This window comes from Labrus mixtus, chromosome 11 (genome assembly GCF_963584025.1).
Source record: "Labrus mixtus chromosome 11, fLabMix1.1, whole genome shotgun sequence".
NCBI lineage: Eukaryota > Metazoa > Chordata > Actinopteri > Labriformes > Labridae > Labrus > Labrus mixtus.
Window position 1 is genome coordinate 25,146,259 of NC_083622.1, and position 13,969 is coordinate 25,160,227.

Sequence of the window (13,969 nt, forward strand, 5' to 3'; positions counted from 1 at the left end):
TACCATTAAAACATCCGTTTGTAAGAGCAAGGCAAGTCATGATAAAGCTGGGTAACAACCCACCCTGAAGAAGGCAGTGCATGCCGCTATGCGTGGGTCGTTACTGTTCCCAGCTTTTTGATGCCTTGCCTTGTTTTTTAAATTTCTATGGTAAAATAGCCAATTTAATAAAGGCTTTTGACTTTTTCAGAAGAGTGCCTTGGTTTTTTCATCGTTTTAAATTTTTGAGTTTCCCACAAAGGGCACTTTCTCCATACTTGGTTTGAACTTCCGAGCACTCCAGACTCTTGTTTTTTTGGACAGACAAGGTCGACTGGATTTGTACTCCTGTGATACCATGTGTGTGTTATCCAGTGTTAACAGTGTGTGTGTATGTGTGTGTGTGTGAAACACCAGAGGTAAAATTACAGCCTCTATCTAGCCGTGTTGCACAGGCATCTTGTGAAAGCACATCTTACATGCACTTCTTGCTTTGCCTCTGTCTCTCTGTTCTGCCTCTCTCTACTCTTCACTGTCATGAAGGTGAGCCCATTCCACAATGTCTATTTTTTGTATGGACCGTCCAGTTAGCTTAGATCATAAGTGTCGAGCTGGAGCATATGACTCAAATGCTACTCTTATTTAGAAATGATAAGAACATTTCATTCACGTAGTTTCAATTGTGTATAAAGTGGTTTGAAACAATTCATTTCAGAGATTAACAGTTTCACTTAACACCATTATTGCTTAATCGTAGAACGAATAAAGCATAAAATACCGTTCTGCTTTTGACAAATGGGTTTAATCTGTGAGAAAAAACATTTTCAGCTTAACTACTTAACTATGTTTGGCTTCAACAAGCAATATTCTCAGCCTTTACTCCACTTTTTTCTAACTTATTTTGGTGTTTACTCACCAACTACTTAAATCTCCTCACTCATCCCATTTGTCTTTTTCCACCCACACAAACACACTCACCTACAACTCTGATCCTTTGCTGCACACACCAGCTTGCTATATGCTTTCTGTGTCTCTCTCCCTGTGTGTCTGCACTGTTTACTCTCTTCATCAGTAGCTGTTTTTATGAAAATAGCCCCCCAAAAAATAAAGACAGTTTTTGAAGTAATTCACATGCTGCAATAATGTATTCTTTTTATAATAGCATTATGTGAGCTGTGGGTAGAGTAGGATTTTTAATGTTGTTTCCCTTAGTAACATTCAAACATTCGATCAAACAGTAACATTACTGAAAGACAATAGGGGTGTAAAATGTTGATAGAGTAGTTATTGATATTGATATATAGTAATTTAAAAATATGACACTACACAGATAGATAGACAAGACATGCTGCATTTAAAGACTGAATCTGAAAAGAGGTGAAACTAAATCCTGCACCTGTGGATTTTATATTTGTTAGTTAGTTAAGATGATCAGCCTTGAAGAATGGTAATTATCACACAATCACTGTATTGTGAGAGTATCTCATAGTGTATCGCTTTTAGAGTTAACCCTGTGATTACCACCCCTGATTGATACCAGCCAGCTGCATATAGAAAACAATGGAAAAGGAACGCATCAAACAGGAGAGGTCTCAAGACGATCTCTGCATTTGAAGGAGGATGTAATAAAAGATCATCACTGCAGATCCTGTGTGGTTATGAGAACAAGAAAAGGCAGGAAGTAGGGCGAGAGAGTTTCCTTCCACTTACTGGACACAGATAGATATAAAGAAATGCTTAACTTGTTCATCAAATGCTTCACATTGAGAAGAGTAGACTTCAAACGAACAGCTAAATGAAAGACAAGGTGTCTTATGACCAGTTGTAGCTTTCACAAATGTTTTAGCTTCCTCCTCATGCCTAAAGGCAGAAACACACAAGGCCCACCTGAAAGGTGAAAAACAAATCTGTGGTAAGAGAGGGAATTGCTAAAGGTAAAAAAATGGCAGCATATGTTTGTCCTTCTGGCTATGAATTATGGAGCAGCATCCTGTCATCTCCGCTTTGTAGCTGTACGAATCTTCTCTGGCATACTATCTCATAGAACACCACTGTAAAATCGATATAAATGTCACATAACTAAGAAAGCCACAGCAAGAGGGAATGAGAGGTAGAGAAAAAAAAAAAACAGATTCAACAGCCCCTAAAAGTCCCTTGAGAAAATGTTGAAACTTACGTCCTAAGAGATGGTTCGACTGGCCCACCAGTTGAATAAATAACAGGACAGAAAACATGACGTAGGCACCAAACGTAGGACATGGTGGTTTGAGTAACATCACATGTGTTCTTATAGTAAATATACTTCTGTCTGACACAGAACCAATCGAAAAACACAAAGCAAGCAAAGAAACGACCCAAAAAACTCTGCCAGCCAAGCAATTAAAAAATAATAAAAAGAAAAATCCATATGCACACGCCATCATGTACACACATTATAAGGTGTTTTCACACGGAAGCAGCACAGGCAGACCTGTTTCTTCAACTATGGAATAGTGAAAATGCCTATGGCTGAGCCGAGGCCTGAATAAGAGATGATTCTACCCTTAGGGACAGCTCACTGCTGTTGTATTAGCATACCAACGGCGTGCTATGTTGTGGTTGCACCCCCCTGCTTGGTGACAACACACACACACACACACACACACACACACACACACACACACACACACACACACACACACACACACACACACACACACACACACACACACACACACACACACACACACACACACACACACACACACACACACACACACACACACACACACACGAGCACAAGTACAAGTACAAGTACAGTGTCCCTCATTTCTGCCTCTAATCCAAAGCCAGCCATGCATGACTCCAATCTGCTCCTTTGCTGTAATCACGAGATATTAAGTCAATAAATCATTGTAAACTTGTTATCTAATTTATGCAGGGCTATGATGAATCTTTTGTCCTCTGGGCCTAGTCATGGTGCTGTTACACAATGCACTAGGACAACGGACAAAATGTTCATGCCTTCATCTCCACTCTGCTTTATCTGTAATCAGTGAAGACACTTTAATGGTATACCTCTTTGGGTATTAGATCAAAACTTTAGAGCATTTCTGTATGTCATACAGCAATGCCTGCTGGACTTAAATAAGGCAAAAATAAACAATGACAGTTTGTTCCACTGTTGTGTGATTACGAAAGCAGTCATTTTGAAAAATGTGTTAAGAGGCTGTGGTGCTGCTACTGTCCTTAGCGGCTTCAATCACATATTAATGGGTGCAGGGGACTATTTAAATTAATCATGTGAGTTAAGTAATCACTCCTGGGGGGTCATACATTAGAGTAATTTAAAGATAATGAAGGTGTTGCAATAAGAGCACACTCACATGCAGTCGACACTTCAGTATTCACTTCACTTTGAAAAATATAACTAGCAAGAGTTGCGCAAGAATCTTGTGCTTCAAAAGAGCCCAAATTCTTGAAGGAATTTATTCAGCAAAGTGTTGGAGCCCCACTTCTTGGTTCATTCTGACTCAATACACACACTTCCTGCAGCTATTTTCCAGCACATTCACACTGTGAAAAATCCCTTGGCGCCACATCTCAAAGCGGCTCTTCTGGGCAGGGACCTGGAGAAAGTGCAGGGAAGTGAGGTAAATTAAGATCACTGTCATGTTCCTGGAACCATTTTGGAGTGATGAGTGCTTTTTTTGACAAGGTTGCTTTAAAGTATCCATTTGTAAAAGTGTAGACTGTGGCGATGAACGGATGCACCTGGTCAGTAACAGTGTCTAAGTATGTTGTGGTGTCTGAATAGTGCACAGACCGCATTAAAGGAGTAATGTGAGCTGAAAAAACAACTTCACGCTGATAAACTACAAGAAACCAGCTGTGGCGTGTGAAGCAGGCAAAACCATTCCACAGTATACCTCAATTTCTGTGCCTGGTTTTCTTCTTCCTCTTTATTAATGAAAACACGTTTACATTAAAAGTGCTTATTCTATGATTTACCGTGTTGGATTTATGCTTAACAATTATATCTGACGTGCTTATTTATGCTCAATGTTCAGTAAAACCCGTAATGGCTTAAACATTTAGTGAACAAATACATGTGACACTTTGCTCAGTTTCACAGCAACGACAGCACACATGACATAGCTGTGATTGTCCAAATCTTTTACATGCAATAATATAATACTTTTACATATAAACTTCTCTAAGGAAAAAAATGTTTATATAGGAAAATACTTGTTTTTTGAAGAGGAGCGTTGTGACAGCATCAAACAGGTTAATTCCTGCTTCTTGCTTAAAGCAGTTATTTGCACTTTTCATGAGGGATTTTTATTCAACATCCTCCATCCCCATTAACATGGGCATTATCAATCAAGTCGAACACTTTCAAGCAGAAAAGTGGGACTGACTAGTGTGTATGCTTTTGCTTTTTTAATGTCCACCTTTTCAATTTTTTACAATATACCTCCTGATGTAAAGATTTTTTCCCCAGTGGGAATACAGGAGATGAATGACTCGGAACGTAAAATCAATGCTGTGTCCAAACTAATGTCAACATAACAGACAAATCAAAATGTTATTGTCCAAAGCAGGTTTATTTTTCAGTCAAGATAAGCTTTGTTTATACCCAACAGAATAACAGATGAGTAGCTAAAGTATGGGCAATTAAAGAAATACAAAAATGGAATGGATCCCTATACATAGAAACACAGAGTAGACGAGGCTGGAGAACAGAAAACATATCTGATGACTTCCTGCTTCTGCCCCTCAACTATAAACTTTGTCTGCTCTTTTTAGTTTCCATCTCACTTCTTCCATCATCCCTGCTTTTGGGATGGAGTGCTTTCCCTGTCAAAAACAAGGGCATGTGCTGCAGATAGGATCATTACAATACAGCAGGGAAGAAAAACGGCATAATCTTAGAGAGAGGCTCTCGCTCTCTCTCTCTCTCTTTCTCTCTTTCTCTCTCTGTCTGTCCTCCCTCTGCTATTTGATGTCTTCTGTAGAATGAATGAGAATGGCCTACTGGATCACTTGTGTGTAGTTGATTGATTGTAATATAAGTGTTGTACACTTGGCAGGAAGAAAAGTTTCCATAATGCACTGTCTTGGACTTCTTTATGTGTTATCTTACTCACACCTACACTGGTTGTAAAAGAAAAATACTGCTGGGTTATATCTGCTTCAAGAGGCTGAGATGTTGAATAAAAGGAAATGTCTAAAAATGTTAATGGTACGTTATTAATTAAATGCTAACAAATCAGTCTTCTTTAAGATTGCTTGAAGGTTATGTCTTTTACAATGGTGTTATTTTCATCGGTATCTGGACGTAGATATTATCACTGTTGCCCTCCGACAGGACAGATTCTTTTTTTTTTGTTCAGTCAAGCACATAGCATTAGACACGTGGATGACCATATCTTTTTACTGATATTAAAGGTATTCAAAATATCAATAGCTATGAATCACCATGACAATGTTAGTTGAAAAATGTCTGCACCACTGAAGTCATAAGTCAAGCTGGCACATTTTGTTCCAGACCAATTTGACTTATGATATTTCAGTGTCCCACTTACAACAGAGAGACAGACAAACCTGCGGTGAGGTGAGGCAACTAGAAGCTAAAAAGAAACCATTACCTACGCAAGGTGCCGGTCCTTCCAAAAACCTCTTCATGTGACAAGTTTCAGAGAAAAATATGATTTATTCATCACATATGACACTGCTGTCCTGCTGGAATACTAGACTTGAAATTAAAATTTCAAGGTGCTAAGACTATGTGTTAACATACACTAGTGGTATTATTGGATTTAAATGATACTCTGCGCCACAGAACCTTGCCAGCACATCAATTCTCCTTGTTGATAAAGCAGTTTTTGTGCAGTATTTATCTAAAATGGAGTATTACGGTGAGATAAGAGGCTTTAGTTCTTAGGTATCATGTGGAAGCTAATCAGTGAAACCTGACTGCCTCTGCAGGTCTTCTCTCTTCCTCCCTGCCCTTGCCACTGTCTGAAAGGTCTTACAGGGATTTTGTGTGATATCAAGCAATAAACATCTTGATGTTTTCAAGTAGGTCCACCAACTTTGATTATTCAAGAAGAAAAGTGCTTCAATCACACTTCTCTGAATCTTTATGGATTTGCTAACTTGGATACTTCAGCCAAGATATGTTGAAGATATCTGCATCAGTCGCAAATTCACCTTAATCGACCCAAGACAATCTATGTCTATGTCTCCTGAATGTTTTTTTTCTCATCTGCCATCAGGTGACCTTTGCAAAGTATCCATCTCCTGACACTTGCTTCCTATTAGGTTATTACTCCTGTGATTAGCTACCTACCCAGCATGTGATCCTCAGGGACTCATCAAAGGGCATGTATGAAAATCCATCTCTTTCCACTTTTATAGCCTGTCCTTTTTATGGCATAGTGCCATCATTAATGTTTGTATTTTTTTTTGTACTTTTCTGCAATGAAAAGTCAAACTGTCTGGCTTTATTAAGGGCAATAGGGTTTAAGGTCTACCTTATAGTGTCAAACACAAGAACATTTTGGTGGGGGGTCAGGTTTGGCTTAGTCTGTATAGCAGGTTTCCAATCGAATCCCAGCCTTGGCCCTTTGATGCATGCCCCCTCACTCTATCCTCCCTACATGTCCTGCTACTCTTTAGCTGTCTTGTAAATGAAGACAAAAACACCCAAAAATGTAATCTAATCTTTGTTGAGCACTGAGCAAAATGTACTGGTAGTCAAGCTTTCTCTGAGAGAGAAAGATTTCCAGTAATGGTGGATTTTTGCTGAAATCTTTTCACTCATATGCTTGTGTCTGTAAACTGCTCATATGTTCATAACCCTTTTCTCTGCTACCATCACATATACTTGGCCGTTCAAGCTACATTACCGGATCGATTAAAAGACATAACAAAAGAGTTCCTTCAGGTACACACAGTCGAGTAAACTATCCTTTGGCCATGTTATAGAAAGTAATTTCCTCAAAATTCCACTTATGTAACTACAATTTAATGCAAAACCATTTTTGCATATAACCACTGCATCAGCTACATGTGCCCAAAGGCAAATCATGCACAAAGCCCAGATAGGGTGTTAGATACACCCACAGCACAGGCAACAGCAAAAGGTAAGGAAAATGGCAGCATATGTTTGTCCTTCTGGCTATGAATTATGGAAGAGCTAACTGTCATCTTTGCTTTGTGGCGGCATAGGCCTTCTGAGATTCTGGGCTGTGACAGCATACACAAGCCTCATTTACAGAAACCGGAGGGATTGTATGACACATATATTTTTAATGACCCATTATCACAGTGAAATTGCATCAGCCCCGTTTTGGAAGGGAGTATGCGGCTGCACCTTGGCACAAGCTGCATCCAGTCCATTAGGCTTCTATCTTGGGTAGGAACTCCTGTCCATGGATGGAAAGCTGTAAGTACTGGTCACTTCAAGAGAGAAGGGAGCGGAGGATGAGAGCAAGGATCTGTATCAAGCTTTTTTACTTCCAGTCTGAGCTGAGCTCTTTTCCTGTTCTTGTTTTTTATCTTTATCATCTTTTTTCATTTTTTTACAATTCAAAAAGTGTAAAAAAGTCTTCAAGGTGAACTAGCAGAAAAATCATATCAACTTGCAAACCTGGCAGTGAAGTGATTCATGTGAATGGTTGGCAACCTCACATTCGAAAAGGTCACACTTGTTACCGAGACATTCTTAGACAAATGTACCTGTTGAGCCCAACACAAAAACACACTCTACAATACAGCGGAGCCTAAGAAGAGTTCACAGTGCATATATGGCTAATCACACTGGGGATAGTGTGTACGTTAAGTGGACACAGAAGCACACGATAACGGTTTTTGTGTGGGATGTAGTAAGTCATGTACTATGGTAGCTGCGGGCAAAATCTAACTCTCCAGCGAGCATCACTGATGAGTCAACAATCAGCCTCGAGGGTCAACGTTTTTATGATCATTCTCAGCAGCACTGCTTCTCTCTCCCTCTCGTCTCATCCTCTGTCTGGCTCATTATAATTCTCTCACTCATTATCACTCTCTCCATCTAACTTGTTCTCTCAGAGACTTTTGCATTCAGCCAAGATCTATGTGCCTGCTTCTCGTGGTTAGACTCACTCCCTTTACCTCTCGCCGTCTCCGCAGTCTCTCTTTGTCACTCGTTCTCTGTCCATCTTGTTACAGCACAGATTTATTACTGCAATCTGTCAGGGCTCCTGACTTGCCTCCTGACACATTCTGTGGCAACCAATATGCATATGTCGCTGTTAGTATTATATAAACACATACACTGGAGCTATAAAAGCCCTTGGCAGATAAACAGAGGTGACTGAATGTCAGGTCTATGAAATCAAATTCACCATTGACTAGTTATGAAAATCCTTCTAGTGAGAGGGAGACCTAACCATGAAATGCAAATTTTGCAAGGTAACTAAGCTTAGAAGTGTGAAATGAAGATGGTTATTGATCTGCTAAGAAACCTTGTTTAAATAAGGTCCAGAGTTGGAGGATTATTTTACAGAGCTTTAAGAGTTTGTTTTCGTATTCAACTTAAGTCATGTAATGAGACTTTTGGGTCTAATGTTTATTTTCAAAGATGAGCTGGAATGTTTTTGATATTTGGAGTTAAAACGGTTGAAACTCACTTTAGATAATACATTTAAGATACGATTCAAACAGCAGAAGCCCATCTATCCTAGAAAAAAACATACTCTTTATACAAGAAATCAAAAGGAGGGTCCTGCTAATTGGAGGGATATGGCTCACCTCTGAAACCATTAGACATTCACAAATGAGGCTTCACAGAACAAACAAATCCTCAAGGAAAAATACAAACTACACTTAGCTGGGCCAAAAAAAAAAATCTATTTTCCCTTGCAGTACGGTTTAGTTTTATTATTTTATTTTCTAAGTTGAATTTCAGTCCATATTTTTATTATTTTTCTCTATGAACAAGTGTAAACAATGCCAAACTTCCACTGTCCTTGTTTTAATGTAAGAAAACCCTCCCATCATAGCTATATACTAACTATGATGTGGTGTAAACATGAGTGAATTCCTGTGGGGTGGTGTGTATCTGTATGTTTACAAGCAGTGCCCAAGGCAAAGGTTGAGTGCCATGAATAATTCATCTCTTTACAAAAGTAGCAGAGTTATTGTCTGAAATATGACGACAGCCATTATTTCTGACAGAATAATTAAACATTAAAGGGCAAGACAGATGCACTTGTACCTTAATGACATCTGAATGGTGCAAAGTAAAATAAGCTATGCAGAGAGCATACCTATGAGTGCTGAGCCATACCAAAAAAAATGATGGCTCACAAATGAATAGAGGCTTTTTACTAACTGCACTCACAGGGTGATGTAAGCACTGGTGGTTTACTTCCAGCACTTGTTTCATTATAATTGTTAAGACCATCAACTCAAATTCAGTGCATACAGTTTTACATGAACATATATGCACTGGGCAGGAGCAGAAGAAATGTGAACTTCTTTCTTATAGGACAAGCAAGTCCTGTGTGCAGACAGAGATGTAATTGTATGATTGAGGTGATGCTTGAAGCAGAATTGAACAAGATTACAATGAGGTGCATTAAGATGTTATTGATGAATGTTTAGTATGTACATTCATTATGTTGCAATACAAGGTTCAAAATGCTGCAAAATGTGGTTCAAAGATAAGCATGTGCAGGGAGGTGTGCACATATCCAGTCAGGTAGCAGCTTGGGTAGAATACTCTAAATACATAGAAACAGTATTGTGATACCAGTAAACAGAATACAACGACTATAACCAACCCATTATTAACATCCCCAAAACTTTGAAGCCGTCACAATATTCTGCACTGACAACCCGTCAGAGAAGCTTTAAACACATAGCGTGAACCTGTGCTGCTGGGAAAACTACAGCAGATGACAAACCAAAGGAAGAGAATAGATATTATGTCATCAATTTTAACCCATTATGCATTCATGCAAAAATGTTAAACGATCAAAGTTGTAGGTAACGACTTGCACTGCAAGGCCCGACAGTAACATCTTCACCCCAGGCAAGATCTGAACTACTGACAACCATTTGATTTGATCTGGTTTCCCCTGTTGTCAACCAGTTTCCACTGTCATATAAGAACAAAAAAAACAAATGAAGAATGCTGAATTCTCGCCTTGGTAGAGGCACCGAACCAGAATGCTGCTGTCACATTTATTTTTTCTTGTACAGAATGTACTTACACTTCCTCCCCAGTCAGCCAGGTGCTCAAGCATTAAGAGATCCAAATCTGAAAAACATCACTAACTGCCGTGCTCTTTCAAAAATGGCAAAGCAGGAATTATTATATAAAGGGCAATTTTTCATTTTTTTTCACAACCTGTGATGCAACCCATGAACTGAGCACATCGCAACAATCCACACTACAATGCAACATCCGGTTATCTTTCAAAAACATTTTAACCATGTTAATTATTTCAAAAATAATAACCATCTTTAACAGCCTTGCCCCATACAATTATTGTGGCATTGATAATAAGACACTTGACATCTATTTAATGATCATCAACAATTAGACATAGCTTCCGTATATGAACCAACGGCTGATTGTTGGCAAACAGAACTCAAACTCGGCTGGCATTGAACTGACATGAAAATTTATCTGATTTTCTAGCAATACCGGTACTTAAAAGCACACTTTAAATATACTCTTCCAACTACATTTAGCATTCTGAAAAGACAAGCGTGCTTGCAACATATCATGCTCGCTGTTACATGTATATTTATACCAAGGATTGCCCTTGTAGCTACAGCTTGACAGCAACGGACATACATCCACATATTACCGCAACATGCCCCCAACCCAGGTGTTAAAAAACCCTCAGGTCTTTGGACCAGAGATGATATTTCCAGCTGACCTTTTACTGCAAGTTCAACCAGGTTAACATAGTATCTCAAAGGCTTAAAGTGCACTATCAGTCAAATCGGTCAACAACACACTTGTTTCATACTCCACCCTAGGCGCTTAAAAATTTCAATTACCTGTAAACCGGACACTGAAATGTGATTTCTGCTGTCACACTGCCTATAGGCCAGACTCAGACACCAGACTGCTAAAGAGAAAACAGAATTTGTCTTGTTCTAGAAGATAAAGGCACAAAAAATCTGGACTCTACATACCTAACAAGGACTCGTTAGTAATGTATTTAACCTTGGATGAATAATAATGATAAGTGCCTCAAAGATCAAGTAAGCACTGCAGACTACAAATAATGTAATAGAAGTATTATGGTAGCAATTCACTGTGCTGTATAAAAAGTTGATGGCTGGTTTCTGAGAGAAACCCCATACACTGTACTGAAATAAAATACATATTGAAATAAAGTCAGTTTTGTCAACTGTGCTCACATTAAAAAAACTCTGGTAGCTTTTCTTTTTCACTTCATGCAATATGCTGTGTTACGATGCCATTATTAGTTCTGGCTTTAGCTTTGATATTCAAGATTCATTTTAAACAAATCAAACGAGGACTGCATGCTTTCGATAATTCAGGATATTCTGCAACATAGTATCTAGAGTTGTAGCCCCAACATTTTCAATTTGCTCTACCCAGGCTGTAAATCCCAGGTGCTTTGTTAGTTACTACTCAGAATATATTTCCCTCAAGCCACGCCACAGCAGTCTGCATCATCAGTGGGACTCTTTAGCTTCTGTGTCTGCACTCTCTGGAATAAATTCACAGGCCCAGGTGGGAATGTTGCTTGGCGACTTCCACAGTCCATTAAGCTTTTGCAGGCAGTTTAAGCAAAGGCTGCATTTTTATGCAATATTTATTTTTTTTAAAGGAGAGAGAGAGAAGACCTGTGGGTTCCCGGACTAGTAGAGCAGTGGGAGATGGCAACAGAGGATGTAAACTGTCAGGCTGGATCATCACACAGAGGATTAATCTGTGTTTCATAAGCAGACGGCTTTATAGAATAAAAAAACTCAGCCTACGGTTCCAGCAGCTCTTTATGACTAACATGGCATATTGAGCAGAAGCACATCAAGGTCTTCGAGAGATCTTTGCTGAATTATGTATATACAGAGGTGCTTGGATAAACTGAGCATTCGCACAGATTGCCCAAAGCCCTAAATGCTTGACCTTCCTCTCTCCATTACCTAAGGTACAAAGCATTTTTCATGTCAACACTATCAATGTTTTGTTTTTCTCTTCATCCAGTTGTGCTTTCATGCCTCTCGCTGCAGCCCAAACACTGCAATTCTTCAGGGTGCATCTAACTCATACAAGAGAGCAGGAAACAGCCACAAGAGATGCAGCAGACCCAAAACAGTATGTTGGTATAGAATTCTAACATGTTTGTATTGATTGAATGTGATTTCATTGGACACACAGTGCAGTGAGGAATCACAGTGGCTTTCACCGACCTTTATCTATCCAGAGAGTAACCACAGGCTTGATTTTCTGCCAATAAAGTTGTCAGATATGAAGTATACAAGGATGGAATATTAATCTAGCAGCACACAAGCATTTAACCTGAGTGTCAATAGCTGTAAACATCAAACGTACTAATCAAAACTAACACTGGTATCCATGAAACACCAATTAAGCACAACAGGGAAATGAATTATGCAACCCTGAACATTTAGCTTGGCAGTACTCTTACACTCCAAGCTAGTCATAGGTGACAGACTGCATTTCTTCACAGCCAATCCTCTATCCTCATCATTAACATAAACCTCCCAGAAAACACAAACAATTATATCGCTTAGCCTCCTACTCTTGCTTTTCTGCTGCGACTAAAATATTTATGTAGCCAGACCCCACATATAGGCAGCAATTAAGGTCACTATGAGGAACAATTTCTGCAACTCTGTGAAAATAATGCTGGAATTTCTTACCAAAGTCCCCAGGGACGAAGATGTCATAGACACAGCTCTGGCCTCGGGTGTAATTATGTGGGTAGTTTGGGGACAGCACAGTTCCCTCTGAACCTGTGAAATGACCTCCACAGGGAGCTGTGGGGACCGGAGAGAAAGCAACAGAGAGGCATAGTTAAAAAAAAAACGTGAAAAAAAACACCTGACAATACCTGGGGAAATGAGGTAATAAAATCCAATCAGCAAATCTGTTTTAACGGGCACAAGTGCACAGGTAAGCAGTTCGTATCACAAATGAGATCAAAAGTCACATTTAAACTTCAGCTGCTGACATATTAAATTTTGGCTGGCTTACAGAAATCATTTCAAACTTGAAAGACAGTTTAGGGACATTTTTTGAGGAAAAGGGAGTTGCAAGAGAACAGAAAAGTACGGCTGAGTTGTGTTTACATGGTTTTAAACCTAAAGGGGCTATAAAAAAGAAAAAGTTTGCTTTACCTTCAAACTGTGTGAAAACATCATCAATCAACAAAACGCACAATCACAAAGGTTCCACATGCCTGTGACTTCAATCAGCCCATATCACCCAGCAGCATGTTCACAAAAACATCTTAGGTTCAACTTTCAACTACAACAGGCTTTAAGACTGTGTACATAGCAGATCCAGCTACTCTGGTTTAGAGATTTATGGATTTTTTTAAATGCAATCTTGATCCAATAAAACTTGATTAAAAAACGAGGGATGCAACATGTCTTTGAATACTACCAGCTCCAAACAAAGAGTATTGCTTTATTTGCATCATCATCACAGTGTCAACAGATCGTAAGACATGCGACTTGGTTAATCAATATAAGCTGCGGTCTGTCCTGCACATCTCAGAGTTCTATCTTAAGCTGTCAATGATGTACTTAATTTGCCAATAGGCTATTTACCACAGTTGTCTAAGATCTCGTGGACTGAGCCATCAGGTGGGGGAGCCTCAACTGTAAACAAGCACATACTCATTTGTTGGAGGGAAGCTGTCACCAGCTGCTCTGAACCTCCTGTGGCCAACACAATGCACATGTCATTGCTGTTTCAGAGCACAGGAGAAGATGAACAAAAGTG

At 39.3% G+C, this 13,969-nt stretch overlaps 1 protein-coding gene across 1 annotated transcript in view; it reads right to left on the bottom strand.

Annotated features, from left to right (window-relative positions):
• Positions 1–13,969, bottom strand: part of LOC132984272 (CUB and sushi domain-containing protein 3-like) — a 226,300-nt gene that overhangs the window by 91,026 nt on the left and 121,305 nt on the right. Inside the window, exon 31 of the mRNA XM_061051035.1 lies at positions 12,883–12,999. Within this exon, the coding sequence (XP_060907018.1) occupies positions 12,883–12,999 (117 nt within the window). The remainder of the gene's footprint in view (positions 1–12,882; positions 13,000–13,969) is intronic.